At 46.8% G+C, this 21,169-nt stretch overlaps 1 protein-coding gene across 5 annotated transcripts in view; it reads left to right on the top strand.

Annotated features, from left to right (window-relative positions):
• Positions 1–21,169, top strand: part of MEGF6 (multiple EGF like domains 6) — a 218,049-nt gene that overhangs the window by 126,014 nt on the left and 70,866 nt on the right. For all 5 annotated transcript variants that reach the window (XM_082229747.1, XM_082229746.1, XM_082229749.1 and 2 more), the window contains one exon: positions 9,010–9,132. In XM_082229747.1, the coding sequence (XP_082085873.1) occupies positions 9,010–9,132 (123 nt within the window). The remainder of the gene's footprint in view (positions 1–9,009; positions 9,133–21,169) is intronic.

The following is a 21,169-nucleotide window of genomic DNA, read 5'->3' on the forward strand; positions in this document are numbered from 1 at the left end:
GACCTACAGCCCTTAAGATATAGAAGCATTTGGATCTGTCAGACTATTGGTCCATCTATATGGTTGCCTACACTATATCTGTGTCACTTCCGCATGTATAGTCTCATCTGTCCCATGTCTTCATTGATCTGCAATATTTCTCTCTATATAATAACAATGTAAGGATGTCATCATGCAGCCCCATTGGAGTGTGCTTTCGTGCCTGACTGTGTAGTGGCAGCTTCTGAGCAGCTGTAACTGAGAAAGCCAGGCAAAATTGTTCATGGCTGCAGCTCTGGAACATCCCATTTTTGTTTTCTGTTCTGAAAAGTGCTAAAGGAGCACTGGCAGCTATTGCAGAGGGGGGCACTGTGCCAAGTGTGCCAACCAGCAAGCTTCCTCTGCAGAGTGGTAGAGCAGAATAAAAGGCAACAACAAATCATCTTCTGAGGCATAAATGGCCCCTGTTCACATGGAAAGAAAAGAACCAGATGATTTGCAATGTAAAAGTAAAGTTCCCCCGTCTCCGCCACCCTGTTAATAGCTTGGAGCATATTTCCTGCGAGAACAAGCTAAAAGGTTTCGGTCTTTATAGTGCATGCATGCATGTGCGTGCACTTCTATGTTTCAAAGGTGACTTAGGACTCCTCCAGTTGACCTATTTACTGAGCATTCCTCCTGATTTGCTTGCACAAGGATTATGCAGCATTTAGATAATTTCTGGTCTCTATTGAGCATTTGTTGTAATTTATTTACTTACTGTTTATTTAAGTAACGTACTTCCGTCTCACGTTTCTCCCAAGCTGGAATACAAGGCAGCTTGTGACATTAAAAAATAAAATCAATTATAAAATACAGAAGGCTAAAACCAGCAAGTGAAAAGCATCGATGAAAACACAGTGCAATGCATCTAAAACCAGCAATTAAAATGGTGTTTGTCCTGACAGCTGTTCAATGATCATCATAGCCTGCACCTCTGTTTCCAAAGGCCTGCCTGAACAGGAAGGTAACAAGGAAGGCCGGCAGAAAGAGAATGAGGAGGGAGCCAGTCTGGCCTCCCTTGGGAGGGAATTCTGCAATATAGGAGCAGGAACATTATATAACAATGAGCATTCATTCTATAGCCATATGGATGTGCTTGCATTGGTTCTTCCCACAGTTTTTAATGCATTTGAAGTGTGTTGGACTAGGACCTGGGAGAGACTAGGGTTCAAATCCCTCCTTGACCCCATAGGCACCGATTCCTATGGGCCAAGGCAGTTCCCCTCATGTATTTTTTAAAGGGACTGGGCTCCCTCAATTTTCAGAGGGTGTTTGGCTCCACCTCCTGGCTCCCTGTGACATCACATATGCGACATCATGCTCCCCTCCATATCCTCTGAAGAAGTTGTCCCCTCTTCTTGACCACGAAGCTCACTAGGTGACCTTGGTGGCCAGTCACTCACACTGAGCCTGACTTAGCTCACAGGGTTGCTGTGGGGATTAAATAAGGAGGAAGAGAAGCATGTAAACCACCATGAGCTCCAGGGCGCAATAAATAAATAAAAAACAGAATGCATCTCCCCATCATTCTTCTCTTTTCATAGATTTGTGGCTCTCAGGCAACATTGTCCTTGAATCCACTTTAATTGCACAAACTGAAATCTCCCAGCAAGGTTTAGGTTTTGCAGCTCTGCGTAAGTCCTGCGAGCTATATCGGTTCTCATTTGAGGAGCGGCTCACAGCTCCAGTGCCAGAGAGGTTTGCACACCCCTTGGCTGCAGTGGTGCCCCTGGGCCATGGCAGTCTGGGCTGATGTCTGCCTCTGCCTGGCACTTTTGCCACGTTTCCTTGGGTTCTGCCGGAGCCAAAGAATTTGCACAGAGCCTAGTCAAAGAAGTTGATCAACATGATTAATCTGGTTTAAGGGTGTTTTTGTGCCCATGCCTTTGAGGGGCGGGGGAATCACTTTAATTATCAACTGGCACGTCATTCCTGCCCCAGCTCCTTCCCATTTCCTTCATTCATAACTTCAAGCAAAGGTTTCTGTTGCTTCAAGTTTGTAATCGGAGCAGGTGAGCTGAGGACGCCCGTCCTCACCAGGGATGGGCCAGTCTGTCAATTGTGGTTTCGGTCTCATTTTTTCAGTCTCTCATTTTTCCAGCCTGCAGCTCATCTGTCTACAATTCCCCATCATTTTGAAAACTCCTTGTTAAAACAAATGTCCCTGTGAAAACCCAGCAGCATTTTAGTGCAGATTTCTCCTAATATATACATTTTTGGTATGGCATTTTGCTGAATTTGTGCATGTTTGCAAAGTGATTCCCCCCTCTGACACAATGCATTTTGGAATGCTATTTTCACAAATATACACATTTCTTTATCTTTTTTTACACACTTCACCCCAGTATATGCATTTTTGTACATATGATTACGTGCCTGCAAGATTTAGAGAAGTACAGTGGTGCCTCGCAAGACGAAATTAATCCATTCCGCAAGTCTCTTCGTCTAGCGTTTTTTTCGTCTTGCGAAGCAACCCTATTAGCGGCTTAGCGGCTTAGAAAAAGGGGAAAAAAGCGGGGGGAAATCGAAACACTCGCAAGACGTTTTCGTCTTGCAAAGCAAGCCCATGGGGGAAATCGTCTTGCGAAGCAGCTCAAAAACGGAAAACCCTTTCGTCTAGCGGGTTTTCCGTCTTGCGAGGCATTCGTCTTGCGGGGCACCACTGTACAAATTGGTTGTGTTTTGGTTCATGGCGTATTTCGGGAAGTGCAAAGCAGATAGGTTTGCCTTTAAATGCGAATTGTATTGAATTTCTGCCTCTTCCCTTGTCCTCACCTCTTTTCTGCACCTAATCCTGAACCTTTACTGCACTGGGGAACTGAACCATCAGCTTCAGGTAGGGTGCAGCTGTGTCCATAGGTGATAGCAGATGCTTATTGTTGGTGGGTTCCCATGAGGCAAGACACAGCGATAACAGCAAGTAACTTTATTGAACCACATAACTGGGAAACAGGGGCAAAGCAACTGCTTATATACATCCCTGAAAGCCTGGGCCACTCCCACTCCCAACATGATTGGCTGTCTAAACTTCCTAGCTGCGAATCATGACTCAGAGTTCAAGGGCCAATGGCAGAGGCCCAAATCCTGAAATGTTCTGTGATTGGACATCATGTATCAAATCAGGACACAGGAGCTCAGAATCGTTAGTCCAGACTCAAGCTCAGGCAAACACAGACTACTGAATACATAACACTTATAAAGGTTGACATGTGGTTGTGTATTCCGTTTCCTGTATGGGGAGGGAGCACAGCTCATTTGTGGAACACCTACTTCTGTTTGGACCCTAGTTGAAAGGGTTAGGTAGCAGGTATGAGAAAGACCCTTCTCAGTCAGCGAACACAGAGAGAGAGCTGCTGCCAGTCAGAGTAGACAATAGTAGGTTTAAAGGACAACTTGGTATTAGTCTATGTATATACCACATTATGAACTGTCCAGTCATTTGTCAAGTTAGTAACACAAGAAACAGGATCAGGGCCATCTGCCTCATACCGAGCCAGACTATTAGTCCATCTATCTGGGCATTGTCTACACTGACTGGCAACAGCTCTCCGGGGTTTCAGGCCATTCCCAGTCCTACCTGGAGATGCTGAGGGTCAAAACTGGGACCTTCTACATGCCACACAGCTGCTCCACCACTGAGCTATGGCCCTTCCCTTAAGACACGGAAACAGTAGAAGCTGCCTGATACTGAGATAGTATCCATCTAACTTAACATTGTACACGACGACTGGCAGCAGCTTTCCGTGGTTTCAGATGGGGGGCATTCCAGCCCTATCTGGAATCTGTCAAATTATATATTTGTACAGCAGGTTAATATCTACACAGACCGTCCGGCACACATGCCCCTCTATGTTCTCTGTTCAGGGAACCAAGGTGCATCACCTGAGTTTAAGGATACGTTCCTGCCAGGCAAAAACACTTGGGTGCAGAGCAGAGTCAGTGGGGGGTGGGGGTGGCCCTGGGAGAGTGCAGAGGGCCAGATGGAAACGTCTGGAGGACCACATGTGCATCGTGCCCCCAACCCTGGATCTAAGACATTTGCATCAAAGAGTTGTTAGCCACAGGGGATCAGACGTATACACGAACTGGAGCATGTGCTTATCATGCGGCAGGAGGGGAGTCCAGGCATTAAAAGAGCACGGAAGCAGTGTGAGCTAGCCCAGCCACACCCACTGACCATGCAACCCTGCTTGGCATAGAGGTCCTGCATATATTGAGGGACAGTGGTACCCATCAGCCACATCCTGCTGCCACACCCATCACTGATGCTCCTCACCAGCCATGTGCTGATTACAAACCTCTCTCGTGTGGAGGGACTGTGAGTGTGGTGCTCCTTTGCCTGCCTTCCTAGCAATCATGGCTGATGGGTTGCGCTCCCCTTCAGTACGTAAGGGGGTGCCCATTCCTACCTTAATCCAAACCAGTAGCCGTTATCTGTTTTGTTGGAGGGGCGGATCAATACTAATACTAATACTAATACTAATACTAATACTAATACTAATACTAATACTAATACTAATACTAATAAACCCTCTTGTTGGCCCAGTAATCATCCGAGCCCTTTCGATGGGCTAATCTTAGAAACTTGTTCACGCTAAACGCCTTTCAGCCACAAGGGAAATGGCATTCTATTCTATTGTAACCGTTTTACTTCTGCCTCATCTGCCGTCACTAATTATCCCTGTGTGCTATCCATGCGCTGCACATTTTAAACGTCGCTCTCACACTCACCGTTGTCGGAATACGCTGCCGAGAAAAAATCCCAACGTATGCAAGACTGGCCAATTATGCTAATGAAGATTCGGTTATGAAAATTAAGAGGTGGGAGGGTGAGACCAGCAGCCTGCTCTGCACTCACCCCGGGGGTCCCAAAAGCATCTTTTCTCTGCTGGGAGCCTCTCCTTTGGGATCTGAAAAGGGGGTGACATTCCCTCTGGTCAACTGGTCAATGAGACATAGTGGGAAGGGCTGCAGTTAGTGGTAAAGCATCAGCTTTGCATGCAGGAAGTTCCTGGTTCAATCACTGACAACTCCGCTTTCAGCTGAATGAAATGTCTTCATGAGACCTTGGAGAAACACGGCTATCATTGTAGACCAGTGTTCTTCAAACTTGGGTCCCCTGATGCCATTTGGACAACTAGTCCCATCATCCCTTGACCCCTGGCTATGCAGGCTGGGGAGGATGAGGACCCAGTGTTGACAAATACACTCTTGAGCCACATGGACTTAATGGTCTGATTCTGTAAAGACAGCTTCCTCTATTTGTAGCTGCTAGACCACCTGCTTGCTGGCAATTGACCCCAACAGCATTAAGCCAGTATGGGCTGCAGGTGGGTAGGGTTGGGGCTGATAAGAGGCTGCAAGCCTTTTACTGCCTTTTGATGGTTTTGCAGCCTGAGCAACCTGAAGGGAGGGAAAAGGCCAAGGAGAGACCTGAAGGCTGTCCTTTACAGGAGAATAAACTGGTGGAGAGAGGTAGGAGGTCTATTCTCTCCCTCTTCCCTGTGTCCTCTGATCTGACAAGAAGATAGAGAGGGAGGGTAGTCTGCTCTTGAAAGTAGCCAAGAGCAGAAGCATTGGAAGCTACCTTGTACTGAGCCAGGTGGCTGGTTCAGCTAGCTCAGTATTGTCCACACTGACTGGCAGCAGCTCCCCAGGTTTTGGGATGGAGGCCTCTCCCATTGCTATCTAGAAATATTAAGGAATTCCAAGCTAGGGGTGGGGAAACCATTTTTCAGCCGGAGGACTGCCTGCCCTCACATGTAACCATCTCGGGGCCATATACTAGCGTTGGGGGAAAGTGGACAAAGCACTGAGTGCAAATTTTATCTTTCTACGTTAGGCTGTTGTTGTTTAGTCATTTAGTCGTGTCCGACTCTTCGTGCCCCCATGGACCAGAGCACGCCAGGCACTCCTGTCTTCCACTGTCTCCCGCAGTTTGGTCAAACTCATGCTGGTAGCTTCAAGAACACTGTCCAACCATCTCGTCCTCTGTCGTCCCCTTCTCCTTGTGCCCTCAATCTTTCCCAACATCAGGGTCTTTTCCAGGGAGTCTTCTCTTCTCATGAGGTGGCCAAAGTTTTGGAGCCTCAGCTTCAGGATCTGTCCTTCCAGTGAGCACTCAGGGCTGATTTCCTTAAGAATCAATAGGGTTGATCTTCTTGCAGTCCATGGGGCTCTCAAGAGTTTCCTCCAGCACCATAATCCAAAAGCATCAATTCTTCAGTGATCAGCCTTCTTTATGGTCCAGCTCTCACTTCCATACATCACTACTGGGAAAACCATAGCTTTAACTATATGGACCTTTGTTGGCAAGGTGATGTCTCTACATTAGGCTAGTTCATGTAAACACCCTTGCATCCTCCTTGCTTGCCTCCATCCAGACAAGCAAGGCACACTATTTGGGTTCAAGGACACATTCCAGCCAGGCAAAAACACCCAAGGAGGATGCAAAGCAGGGCCTGGGGAGAGGAGGTTTGGCCTGGGGAGAGTTCTGAGGTTTGGACAGTGAGCTATGCAAGATCACATTGGAAGTTCCTCACACCTGATACATAGGTGCACAAGGATGAAGAGATGTAGTTTGCCATTTTGTAAGACCATGCTAGGATTGCTTTGTCTTCAGCATTGTCCATGAGCTGCGTTGAATTTATTTTGTTTTTAATAAAGAAAAGTGGGGAACATTTGGAAAACAAATGGCCTCCATAGCCCTGTTGAAAAGAAGAAGGCAAAGTTGAACTGAGGATAAGCACACCTTGATTCTGACTCTTGGTTCCTGCCCTCCCGCCAGCAATCTGTTTGCAACACAATTTATCTTTGCGTTCCTTCTCTTTCTGCCTTTGAACACTCAACCAAACGAAAGCTTGTGAAATGTCTCAATGCATTCCCCCGGTTTCCCTTGAAACATGACAGATGATTCTGAACCTTTTCAGTGCAGAAGTTGAAGCAGGAGGATCTGATCATTTCCCAGCAGGACGCTGGGAAAAGAGCGAGTGCCAACCTTTCTTGGCCGTGCTTTTGAAGTTTCTCTGTGCCCAGTTGAGAGCGTTTTGGACCGCAAGGCCGGGTCCTTGTCAATTGAGGGCAACCGGATTTGGACCGCGTCCTAGAAGCGCCCCTTCTCATTAACCGCAAGAACCATTTGGGGGAGGTGAGATAGCTTCTCTCAGTGGTGGCTCCACTGACCCCTACAGGGGCAATAAAACAAATATAAAGACATTGTCCATCACCATTTCTCTGCTGGCAGGAAAGGCCTTTTGTCTGCATCTTCTGTGTTTGCCTTGGTGCGTTTCTTTCTGGGCAGAAGGCCAAATGGAAGGAGGACCTTTGTGAGGAAGCCTCTTCTCCCCGCCCCACTGCAAAAGGGAAAAAGGGGGGAAAGCCATGCTCCAAAACCAGAGCAGAAGATAAGCATCATGGGCTTGAATGTGCTCGAGACTCATGGTCTCCCCTTTCCACACCACAGAGCTGAAACAAAATCAACCCCAAAATTTGTGTGTGTGCGCGTGCGTGTGCACAGGTGGAGGGAACTTTCGGATCTGCAGTTTCCAAATTTTGCATGCAGATTGCATTACAGTGTTTAGACTGCTGGTTAGAAGAAACTGAATAGTTAACCCTGGGTAGAGTCTCTAGCAAAACTTGCTTGTCCAGGGTTTGGATAGGAGTTTTGAGGGGTTATAAAAGAAATGTGAGCATTTAGGGGCCCCGAATTCTTTCCTGGCTTAGATTAAAATCCAAGCCAGAGAATAATTTCCAGCCTATCCATCTCTCACTTAGCCAGTCCAGCAGTCTTCTAACTCTCTCCCCTCCTTCTCCTGTTTTATACCTTAAGAACCTTTTTCTGAGCTGAAGAGCTCCATTTCCTTTGGGACAACTTTCCAAGAACCACCTGGTCCTTAGGAAAGGTCTGAAGGCTGGGGTTGGTGCTAGCAGGGAGGGGGACACTGAGGCAAGACTATCAAGGATAGGCCCTGCACCTCCCTTCATGCATTGTCTGAAAGTGTGACAGTGAGTGCCTGTACAGGGTTTTTGTCCTTCCTGTGGAAACTAGCTGAAAAGCTGCTTCAGGGCTGGGGACCTTGGTTACAATCCACACATAAGCTGATGAGGTACAAATTGGGTCAGTAGAAGAATGCAGAATGCTCCAATTCTTCCAGGTTCTTCTTAAGTGTACAAGATACTCCTCATTGTCTGGTGAGTTCCTCCCGGGTTACTTGGTGCAACAAGAGAGTGATTTTCCCCAGACATTTGCAGCTCAGTGGTAAAGCATCTGCTTTGTATGCAGAAGGCCCCAACATCTCCAGGCAGGGCTGAAAGAAACCCTGCAGAGCTGCTGCCAGTCGGTGTAGACAGTACTGAGCCACATGAACTAATGGTCTGACTCTGTATAAGACACCTTCCTATGTTTCAAGGGAAAGGCCATCAGTAGAGCATCTGCTTTGCACCCAGAAAGTCTCGAGTCCAATCTCCAGCATATCCAAGTAGGACTGAGAGAGACCCTGTAGAGCCACTGCCGGTCAGTGTAGCCAGTATGGAGCCATATGGACCAGTGGTCTGACTTGACATAAAGCACCTTCCTATGTTCATTAGGCACATCTGTAGCTTCATGATGGAGCACATGGCTGCATGGGGTGCTTCCAGACACCTTGTTTATTAAGCATTTGTTCTGGTTTGTTTATGGGGAGGTTAGACAGTGTTGTGTCAAGCAAGTGTCACAAGACTCCAATGCATTTCCCCATCGCTTTCCTGACTGCAGTTTTGCAGGAACTGGGCTCATTGTGCAAGACCAGCAAGTAAACTTTAACTGTGCAACCTGAATTGTTGATACGTGATTGAATCCCACCCCAGAATAGCCACAACATCTTTCTAAGCCTGGTCCATTGGCCTGGCTGGCTGCTCCTCTGGAGTCCTGCTTCTGGCTGGCACAAATGCTGAGTTTAGCTTGCACCGTGCCCGCTGCTCTGACTGTTTCCATTTTTGCTTCCTTTCCAGATGTTGACGAGTGCCAAGTTCACAATGGGGGCTGCCAGCACAGATGTGTGAACACTCTGGGGTCCTATTACTGCGAATGCAAGCCAGGCTTTCGTCTGCACACAGACGGCAGGACCTGTCTTGGTAAGACGTGGATTTCAGCGGCATCTCAGCCCCTCTGATTACTTCCAGTGTCCAGCCCAGCACACGCTGGGAAGACAATGTCAGCCAAAGGGATCTGGCTCTCTTGTGTTGAATCATCTCTGCAGAACAATGCTACGTAATCACATTGACTGCCTTTGATTCACCAGGCTTTCTTAGTTGTTAAGAATGGTGCAGCCAGCCTAGGGGTTTTTACTCATGAGTGAGTCTCACTATGTTTAATGGCCTTGCTTCCAAATACAGTGGTACCTAAGTTTACGAACTTAATCCATTCCAGAAGTCTGTTATTAAACCAAAACCATTCTTAAACCAAGGCATGCTTTCCCTATTGAGGCCTCTCACCGCCGGTGCTCTTCCACCATTTGGCTTCTTAGACCAAGGTAAAGTTTGCAAACCAGGACACTACTTCCAGTTTTGCAGAGCAAAAAACAGGAACAGCTAGTAGGCAGAAAAAGAGGGAGATCCCTGGCTGCGCCTGCGTTAAATAGGGCAGGCCATGCCCCCAGAGCTAGCCGATTGGCTGGCCAGGGGGTGATGCGGCCGGGGATTCCCCCAATCGCACGGGGGCTGGGGCCGTGAAGCCCGCAACCCCACCTCCTCTGCAGGGCGGAAGTGGCTTTCCTAAACCGAATAGTTCATAAACAGGGCTGTTCTTAAACTGAGGTACCAGTGTAACTGGACATGTGACTGCAGTTTCACAGCTTAATCTCCTGTAAGATCATAAGCAGAATCCGCTGGATCAGGCCAATGGGAGGCCACGCTCCACCTTCCTGTCCTTACAATCACCCCAGCGGGAAGCACATGAGCAGGATCTGAGCACAACAGCGCTCTCGTAAGACCATGCGAAGACCCTGTTGGATCAGACCAATAGCCTCCTGTCCTCACAGTTGCCACCCAGGTGCCTGTGGGAAGCCCGCAAGTGGGATCTGAGCACGAGAGACCTCTCCCCTCCTGTGATTTCCAGAAACTGGTATTCAGTAGCATTACGGTCTTGACTATGCTACTACTCAGTGGATTTGTAACTGGCTGACTGACCAAACCCAAAGGGTGCTCATCAATGGTTCCTCTTCATCCTGGAGAAGAGTGACTAGTGGGGTGCCACAGGGTTCTGTCTTGGGCCCGGTCTTATTCAACATCTTTATCAACGACTTGGATGATGGACTCAAGGGCATCCTGATCAAATTTGCAGATGACACCAAACTGGGAGGGGTGGCTAACACCCCAGAGGACAGGATCACACTTCAAAACGACCTTGACAGATTAGAGAACTGGGCAAAAATAAACAAGATGAATTTTAACAGGGAGAAATGTAAAGTATTGCACTTGGGCAAAAAAAATGAGAGGCACAAATACAAGATGGGTGACACCTGGCTTGAGAGCAGTACATGTGAAAAGGATCTAGGAGTCTTGGTTGACCACAAACTTGACATGAGCCAACAGTGTGACGCGGCAGCTAAAAAAGCCAATGCAATTCTGGGCTGCATCAATAGGAGTATAGCATCTAGATCAAGGGAAGTAATAGTGCCACTGTATTCTGCTCTGGTCAGACCACACCTGGAGTACTGTGTCCAGTTCTGGGCACCACAATTCAAGAAGGACACTGACAAACTGGAACGTGTCCAGAGGAGGGCAACCAAAATGGTCAAAGGCCTGGAAACGATGCCTTATGAGGAACGGCTAAGGGAGCTGGGCATGTTTAGCCTGGAGAAGAGGAGGTTAAGGGGTGATATGATAGCCATGTTCAAATATATAAAAGGATGTCACATAGAGGAGGGAGAAAGGTTGTTTTCTGCTGCTCCGGAGAAGCGGACACGGAGCAATGGATCCAAACTACAAGAAAGAAGATTCCACCTAAACATTAGGAAGAACTTCCTGACAGTAAGAGCTGTTCGACAGTGGAATTTGCTGCCAAGGAGTGTGGTGGAGTCTCCTACTTTGGAGGTCTTTAAGCAGAGGCTTGACAACCATATGTCAGGAGTGCTCTGATGGTGTTTCCTGCTTGGCAGGGGGTTGGACTCGATGGCCCTTGTGGTCTCTTCCAACTCTATGATTCTATGATTCTATGATTCTACTGGCTCTGCCCATGGAGGCCTCATGGCTGGTAGTTTGGGATAGCCCTCTCCTCCACAGAATTGTCCAGTTCTCTTTTAAAGCCATCTAGGTTGCTGGCCATTACTGCCTCTTGCTGGAGCAAGTTCCATACTTTTAAATGGGAAGTGGGTGCTGCTGGGTCTAAACCACTGAGCCTCTTGGGCTTGCTGATCAGAAGGTCGGCGGTTCAAATCTCCATGATGGGGTGAGCTCCTGTTGCTCGGTCCCTGCTCCTGCCAACCTAGCAGTTCAAAAGCACACCAGTGCAAGTAGATAAATAGGCACCGTAGTGGCAGGAAGGCAAATGGCGTTTCCATGTGCTCTGGCTTCCATCATGGTGTTCTGTTGTGCCAGAAGTGGTTTAGTCATGCTGACCACATGGTCTGTGAAGCTGTCTGTGGACAAACTTCGACTCCCTTGGCCTGAAAGCGAGATGAGCGCCATACCCCACAGTCTCCTTTGACTGGACTTAACCGTCCAGGGGTCCTTTATCTTTTACCTTTTTTACTTTAATTATGCACAGTTATCTGTTCTGGAACTTCATCGGATTTCCATGAGTGGGAGAAAAACTTTCATCTAATCACTTCCTCCATGCCATGCGTAATTCTATAAACTTCTACCGGTCATCATATCATCTCTTGACTTTCTTCTAACCTGAAAAGTCCCTCTCCCCACAGAAACTGCTATTCAGAAGTACGCTACCTCTGACAGTGGAGGGAGAATATAGCCACTGAGACCCTTATTCTTTGCAAGCTATTGTTAGAAAATATAGATATGGTAGTCATTGGTTAGAGGCAGAGCAGGTATTCTGCTTATGGGTATAGATTTGGCTTGCACTAAGACCAAGGACTGCTGATAAGAAGGAGACAACATGGTTTGCGCTAACCATGGCATAGAAATTGTGTTTCCTTCTTCCTTTTTTTAAACAAAGGTTATATATCATTTGATTGTAGCAAAGCCTCTTGGCCTGCTTCTCTTAAGTAAACACCAGTTAGAGGTCTTGTGGAGAGAAACATATTCTTGGATGGAAAGTCTGCGAGGTGTGCCAAGGGAAAAACTTCAAGGAAGTCTCCAAATGATCATTTCTTGCTCTGTTGTTGTTGAAGACTGTAAAGTTTTGCTTTGAATACGACAGTGGGGCACAGTGGGGTGTGTGTCTGCTGTGGCCTAAACCACTGAGCCTCTTGGGCTTGCCGATTGGAAGGTCAGTGGTTCGAATCCCCGCAACGAGGTGAGCTCCCGTTGCTCTCCCAGCTCCTGCCAATTTAGCAATTTGAAAGCATACCAATGCAAGTAGAAAAATAGGTACTGCTGCAGCGGGAAGTTAAATTTCTGTGCACTCTGGTTTCTATCATGGTGTTCTCTTGCACCAGAAGCTGTTTAGTCATGCTGGCCACATGACCCAGAAAGCTGTCTATGGACAAACGCTGGCTCCCTCGGCCTGAAAGCGAGAAATAATAATAATAATAGTAATAATAATAATAATAATAATAATAATAATAATAATAATAATTTTATTATTTCTACCCTACCCATCTGGCTGGGTTTCCCCAGCCGCTCTGGGCGGCTTTCAGCAGAACAACCCCATAGTCCCATATGGCAACCCCACAGTCACCTTTAACTGGACTTCACCGTCCAGGGGTCCTTTACCTTTTTTAAACTGATCTCTGGGCCACAAGCCAAATGTGGCCCTCAAGGCTTCTCTATCTGGCCCCCAGGACTGTCCCTCAGTCCATGGCCCTTAGCAGCCCCACTCTGCACCTTTCACAAGTGCTTCTGCCTATGTTTCATTGAACTGTGATATTGCCTCTCCCTTTCTGGGATGGAGAGAGGGTGAAACCTCAGGCTTTTTTGTGGCTAGAAGTGATGCTCATTATTTCTGACAGAAACAGGAGCAGAAATTGCCAATATTTGCTGATTTATCCCATGACTGGAATATGGACCGGTATTCATTATTGTTGTTTTTAATCCATAAACAACACATAATTGACCATGTTCCCCTCATGTGGGCGGGTAATAATTCCTCTGTGTTACGAACTACTCCAACTACCGAAACGTTTTCCTCCACATGTCAATCAGGTGGGGTGTCCAGCAGTTAATCGGATTATTATTATTTGAGTGTTGCATGGTGGCTCCCTTCAGTTTTGAAACAATATACAGTGATACCTCGGGTGACAAACACTTCAGGTTTCAGACTCCGCTAACCCGGAAGTAGTGCCTCGGGTTAAGAACTTTAGCTCAGGATGAGAACAGAAATCGCGCGGCGGTGGCATGGCGGCAGCTAAAGTGGTACCTCAGGTTAAGAACAGTTTCAGGTTAGCTAAAGTGGTACCTCAGGTTAAGAACAGTTTCAGGTTAAGAACGGACCTCCGGAACAATTAAGTGCATAACCAGAGGTTCCACTGTATATGCATTTTATAGTTCTGCCACACATGCTGACCACCTCCCCCCCCCCCCAGTTTTTGGGTGGCCCTGTTTGAGTTAAATATCCATTGACACTTACCACTTAGGTTCACTATTAGAGGGCAGTGAGTGGTGCTTTGCATGAGAAAACTGCATAATTCTGGAACTAAAAGTCTCTGTCAACCAGTACCAATCAGCTTATCAGACCTTTGGAGTAGAAAAGCTCTGAAACAGTCTATTCAATCTCACCCTCCCCCCCCTCTCTCTGTGAGAGAGAATCATAGAATTATAGAATTATAGAGTTGGAAGGGACCCTGAGGGTCATTGGTCCAACCCCCTGATTGCCCTCCAACCTCTGCTTAGAAGCCTCCAAGGAAGGAGAGTCCACAAACACAAAAACACACAAAACACCTGGAGCTGTAAATTTACCAGAGAGTTTGCACACCCATGCATGGTGTCCACAGGGGTGTCTATCATCTTGACAGGAAAACCTCTCCCTGTTTCTTTACCTCACCACTGGACAGAGGAGGGAAGCAGCAATGGATTTGTAAAAACAAGAAGCTACACTGCTTTTTCTTCTCCATGGCTGTAACGTGCAAGTCCGATGTATTGGCATGTCCCAGTTGACCCTGACTTTGTCCAAGCACCTGGCTTTGGGCTGGTTCCTCTTGACGAAGATCAGCTTTCATCCCTCTGAAATTTGAGAAAGGAAAGCCGTGGTCCGAGGGCTCAGCGTGAGCTCACTTCGCGTGGGAGGCCGGCAGAGCACGGGGAACCTCGAGGCTTTTTCAGACAAAGTGATCCCCTCTGGGATGATTCATTTCACTGCACCCTCACTTTGTTCTTAATGGTTTGTTTTGAAGCAAATGGAGCGATGCTTTCCGCCCCGGTGAGACGGTTTCAAGCCACAGCGATGAGCTGTACTCTGCTTTCGTTTCCGATTCCAAGAGATTCCTTCTACTACAAAGGCCATTCGATTCTCCAGGTTTTGAAGATATTTGTGGAGCAGAGGGTAGCCAGAAAATGGCTGAGGGACGCTTATCAGTTAAAGCACAGGTCACCAATGAAATTTCTGCTGAAATTATGCTTTGATGCATTCTGTTGTGAGCAATGGAAGAGATTGTGGTCTCTGTGGTGCCTACAACAGTTTCTTCAGTTTTCACATATGCACATCAGGCCCCGAGTTCCCTGAATTCCTTGTGAAAAGGGGCTGGCTGTTAAGCCGCTCAGAGAATTGTAGCTCTGGGAGGGGAGTAGAGCTTTGTTAACAACTCTTGGCGCCCTTAACAAAAACTACAGCTCCCAGAATTCTTGAGGGGACGGACCATGGCTGCTTAAAATGGCATCATAGTGCTTTAAATGTATGATGTGATCTCAAACCATTCACTGGCAAGGGGAAAGTGGATGAGTCCTAATTTGGATGGTACCAGTGACACGGGATAGAAAATGTGGCTTTTGCAGCAGAAAGGTTTCTTGGCCTAGATAAAAGCCCCCATCAGCCTGCTGTTCTGTGGTTCACCATATGGGGTATAAGAACATAGGTATAGTGGTACCTCAGGTTACAGATGCTTCAGGTTACAGACTCCGCTAACCCAGAAATAGTACCTCGGGTTAAGAACTTTGCTTCAGGATGAGAACAGAAATCACACAGCAGTGGCGCGGTGGCAGCAGGAGGCCTCATTAGCTAAAGTGGTGCTTCAGGTTAAGAACAGTTTCAGGTTAAGAACAGACCTCCAGAACTACCGTATTTTTTGCACCATAACACTCACTTTTTTCCTCCTAGAAAGTAAGGGGAAATGTCTGTGTGTGTTATGGAGCGAATGCCTGCGGGTGGCAGGGGGGATCTGCTGCAGTCGTGAGCAGAGGATCCATGGTTCCCCTTCCTTCCCTCCTCCGTGGTTACAAAGCATGGATCCACATGGATCCTCAGGATTTTTGCATTGGGCTACTCCAAACTCACTGTCAGATCACATGTCTGTGGCCACAGCATGAACCACAAAAATCATATATCCACAATTTTGTTTAGAATATTTTTTTCCTTGTTTTCCTCCTCTAAAAACTACGTGCGTGTTATGGTCGGGTGCGTGTTATAGAGCGAAAAATACGGTAATTAAGTTCTTAACCCGAGGCTAGTCCAGCATCCTGTTCTCACAGTAGCCAACCAAATGCCTGTAGGAAGCACACAAGCAGGACCAGAGCACAAGAGGACTCTCTCTGCCCATAATTCTCAGCACCAGTGTTCAGAGTCATACTGGAGGAAGCCTCAAACAAATCCAAAGACTCCCAGTTTACAAAGACTGCACGACCTTCCTGCTCTATTGAGTCATTGCAAGGACCTCCATGAGAGAGAAATTCTCAGTGGACCGTGAACACATGGAGGTGGGTACCTTCTTTGGGTTTCCTCATTCAGGCAGCAAAACATCTTGGACTGGTCTTTCCATCGCAGGGGATGCTGTTGGCCTCCCCTCTCTCCCTGCCACTAGACATGAGAGTCTTTGCTCTAGTGGAGCCTGCGATACTTCCAGCTGTGCCAATTCCTTCCTCCGGGATTATGCTTGCCTTCTCTCTTTGAGATGGACGGAACGGTGCAAAACCCCACAGCGTCCCATCCGAATGAAAACATTGTGGCGAGCCGGTATGTGCAGTGTGGGGTTTCTAGAAAAATAGAGAGCAGAGGGGCTTCTAAACCTTGTAGCAACTTGGCAGTAAACCAAAAAATATGTTTCTGTAACTTTTCCATGTCTGGAAAGTGACTTGTGTCCATTCACACCTTTTAGGGGCAGGACCAGATGCAATGTGCATACTGTAGTTCTATGGGGACATAATACACCCGCTTGAAGCAGACACATTTTAAGAGGAGATGAATTAAGTTCAGATGGGGAAAGAGCTTGCTCTCTCTGATCCAAAGACACTGTGGCTAGCTTTCATATTTTTCCAAAGTATTAGCAGTCCCTTGGGCCACATTGAAACCTACTTCTGGCGCATGTGTGTACACATATACGGCCCCTGAGACAGCTAAAAGGCAACAGGAGTCCTGTTGGATTGAACCAAGGGGCCCATATAGTCCACCTTCATGTTTCTCACAGTGGCCTGTTTGGCAGTGGAGTGGACTCCCGGGAGAGGTGATGGACTCTCCATCCTTTGGAGGTTTGGAAGCAGAGGTTGGATGGCCATCTGTCCTGTATGATGGGCTTGAGATTCCTGCATTGCAGGGGGTTGGACTAGATCAGAGTCTTCAAGTGTGCCTGTTTTCCAGGGTCAGCCCTGGATTTGCAGAATCTTCCCTTAAAGTAAGGACTTCCCTCATGGTTCAGAGTTAAGAGCTGCTTAAATAGGGACACAAGAGTGCTGCCTTAAACTGAGTCAGTCCCATCTAGCCAAATCTTGTCCACACCGAATGGCAAAGCTTTTCCAGAGTTTCAGGCAGAAAGTTCTTCCAGCTCTAACTGGATTGAATCTGTGACGTTCCGCATGCAAGGCAGATGCTGTGTCACTGAGCTCTAGAAGCTAGGAGCTTTGACTAATCAGAGCAGCAATGCTCGATTTTGGGGAAGGGAGGGCTCACCATACAAATCGCCCAGGGCCTAGGAACCTCTGCCTCCTTTCTCTTGTGCTGCTGCACAGGCATGAAAGGGGCTCATTCAGCCAGCTCTCTGCCTGTGTAAATATTTACTCTGAGGGAAACGGTGAATTTGCTCTGACTTGATCTTTGAAATCACGTGGCTTTAATTATTATTATTTTTTTAAAAAGCAGCATTCTTGACAGGTCTTCTGAGTCTGGAGCTTGCCTAGAGGGAGGGCAGCAGTGGGAAAGGATGGGGGAGAAACAACCACTTGGGTTCACATTTTTAACATGGAACTACCTTATTCTCCCTCTTTGAACCAATATGTGAACCATAGGAAGACTCTCTTTTGAAATTTTGCGTGTCTCCGAATTTTGCGATGTGGTTCTTCGATCAAGCAACACGTACCAAAATAATGCATGTATTAGGGGAAAGTGTTCCTGCAGATGTGTAAGTGACCTACCAATATGCATTGTATTAGCATGCAAAAAGGAGTATATTGGGGCAAATGCACACAAATATGGCCCCAGGGCTTCAATTCTGGTTGTGGATATTTTTGGGTACAGTATGTTTTGGTATGGATTGAAGAGAAGGCAGCAGAGAGGGCATTTAGAAGGTGTTTAAAGGGTACTTCCCACTTAATGCGATTTCATTTAGGTGTCTGAGGGGCCGGAACATAAACCCCACATAAGTGGGCAGTCGTTTGTACTTCCAGTCCAATGCGATGATTGCAGCCCCAAGTGTGTTGTGATGCAGTCGTTGTTGCTGCTGTTGGAAGATGCAGCCTGGGAATTCCACCCCTTACGGATCTCTGTTACCAGAAGTAACCATTAGTTGCTCAATCAGTTGGCCATCATTGATTCAGAAGTACCTCGGGTTACATACGCTTCAGATTACATATGCTTCAGACTCCGCTATCCCAGAAATATTACCTCAGGTTAAGAACTTTGCTTCAGGATGAGAACAGAAATTGTGCTCCGGCGGTGCAGCGGCAGCGGGAGGCCCCATTAGCTAAAGTGGTGCTTCAGGTTAAGTACAGACCTCCGGAATGAATTAAGTACTTAACCTGAGGTACCACTGTACTTCCAATTCAGTGTGATGATCACAATTCAAAGGTACAGGGTTCTTATTTTCTTCCACCCTCCCATTTCCCAGGCCACCCATTCTTTGGAAGTGGAAAATTTAGAGTTCCTAGGTTGGGTATGCAGCAGTTTCCCCTTCGGTCCTGAGGCACCATCAGTTGTGCAAATTCATTTTTAGGAAGCAGTTGGCAGAACTAATGAGCAAAATAAGTAAACAAATGCAGTGCCAGGAATATTTTTGAGAGAAAGGGGGGGCTTTTGTTTTATTTTTAATAATAGAAAATAGACTGTACAAAAGATTCCAGTTTAAAGTTGGCAGTGAGCCACCAATCCAAATGTGTCTGGGCTGCCATAAAAAAAACCACAAAAGCTTTCAGGCTCATCAGCAAAAGCTGACTAAAGCACAGTGTCTCCACAATTGTGCTTTAGGAATTGAGGTTTGCTGTTGTCCCAATGGGCACAAAGGCATGACCACAGAACTTGAGAGAAGCTGGTTAGATTTTCCACCCACCCACCCAGAATCTGCACGGTCACTGTGCATTTATTCTGAAGGGGCGAGTGTTCCTGGCTGCTGATGGGCACAAAAAAGAACCCGGAGGTCATCTTGGGCTCATCCTCTTAGCAAAGCCACCTAATGAACTCCACAGAGAAAATAAAATAAAATCCTGACAACACTTCACTGGAGGAAACTGAACAAAACCAGTGTGTAATTGGAGGAGGAGAAAGGGGCAGAGAGGTTTTGTCTTTCTTATTTCAGGCCTTGTACACAACAGACATCCAGCTAAATCCTAACCCCCAGATCTGCTGCCTGCAGGGGTTTTAGGGCTGGGTGGAGACATTTTTCCGCCATTAGAGAGGAGCTCTTGCTGGCAGGATCGGAGGCTACAGTTACAGCTGTGGAAACCTCCATCGGCATCAGTCGACCACCAGCAGAGTTTCAGTAGGGGCAGAGGCAGATTTGTATCTCCCCAATCCAAAGCCTCTTTGCCACTGGGTTCCCGACAGAGGCCTGAGTATTATGCTCCTCCCCAACTACACCAGCCTTCGTGACTCAGGGGCAAATGGTGTCTTGCCCACATTTGCCCATATGACTGCTTAAATCTGCAGAACTGGCACCGTTACAGGTGACAAGTAATGCCTGTTCTTCATTTGCAATAAATTGATCTGTTAGTATAGCAGCATCTAAACTTTGGAACTGCCTACCTATTGCTACCAGGCAGGCGCTTCACTGTACAGTGGCACCTCAGGTTAAGTACTTAATTCGTTCCGGAGGTCCGTTCTTAACCTGAAACTGTTCTTAACCTGAAGCACCACTTTAGCTAATGGGGCCTCCCGCTGCTGTCGCGCCGCTGGAGCACAATTTCTGTTCTCATCCTGAAGCAAAGTTCTTAACCCAAGGTACTACTTCTGGGTTAGCGGAGTCTGTAACCTGAAGCATCTGTAACCCGAAGCGTCTGTAACCCGAGGTACCACTGTACTCTTTTTGGTACCTCCCCCAAACATTTATGTTTAGATAAACCTTCCCAGATATCTAGAATGCTGGTGTGGTTTTTTGGCTTATTGCTGGCTTTTTTTTTTCTTTTGTAATGTTTTAAACGTTTGTTTTAACTGTTTCCCCCCAAAATGTTATTGTTTGATTCCTTCTATAAACCGCTTTGAGGATTGCTTTTTTTAATACAATCAAGCAGTATATGATTTTTTAATGAAATAAAATAAAAAGCTTAGCACCCATTCCTGTATTATTTGCAAACAGATTATTTCTGGATTCAAGTAACACAAAACTGAGTGCTGAACTTCCACCGTTTCCCACTATAGTTCCAGGAGTGCCTTTTAACGTCATCTGAAAACTCGGATATAACGTGGAACTCGACAGTGAGGGAAAAGTCATGAAAACAGAACAAACTGCCTTTAAATGCAGTTTGACTTAGTTCCGTTAATTTCAGTGGGTCTGCTCTGATGAGGAGCTTGTTTGGATGGCTCCCATAGTTTGGGTTTTTTGGAATCTGTGTGGTTCACAGCTCTGGGTTTATTTATTTTTTTACAATCCAAGTTGCTGCTTTGAAAGAGTGCCTGGACTCACAAACATTCTGTGCATTTGTCTCTAGAGGAAACTTAGCAGGACTGGAATCAATTCTTTTGCCTTTATTTTATGTTTGATGGGCGGGGATGGGGGCGGTGAGCTTTTTTGTGTGCTGACAAGGTCCACCTTGAAAAAGAGACTTGCGTAGTCAGAAACTGTTTCTTGACTAAGTTGAAATCAAGCTGGGGCTCCCGGTCTTCCTCCCCGCACCTCCCCCCATCAGTGTAACTTTAGCCCTGGCTTCTAGCAACTGGGGTGGGTGGTATGTATTAAAATGCAATTCTGTGTTATTGGTTTGATTCTTCCTCCTTGACATGTGCCATGTATAATTCCCCATCCTGTATCGACGGGGCTGCCAACCCCCCGTCTTGTTACACATGTGCATATGGCCTGCTGTGTGCCTTGCCAGAGAATGACTTCTGCTTCTTATTACTTGTCCCGAGCTGGAATGTACACCGTATGGCAAATGCAAACAGAGCACTTTGCAGTCGACATGTACAGTTGGAAAAGCTATAAGGTTCAAACGGGGTTATTAGCTTGTGGGGGGCGGGGAAGGGTATTCCTCTTCTTACATGCAACCTCTATTTTGGGATGGTCAAAGAGAATTGAGTGGACGAGTTGGTTGGGAGAAGATACCCTAACACTCCCACTGTCCTCAGGCTGATTAAAAATCAAAACACAAGGCATGTATTCAGTGAAGAATTTGACATCATTTTACAAGCTTCTAATCCTCATGAGTGCAGAGAACAACTTCCTGTCAGATATATATATATATATATATTAATCCAGCTTACCTTTTT

This window comes from Podarcis vaucheri (assembly GCF_965113315.1).
Source record: "Podarcis vaucheri genome assembly, chromosome: 7".
In the NCBI taxonomy this organism is placed as follows: Eukaryota; Metazoa; Chordata; class Lepidosauria; order Squamata; family Lacertidae; genus Podarcis; species Podarcis vaucheri.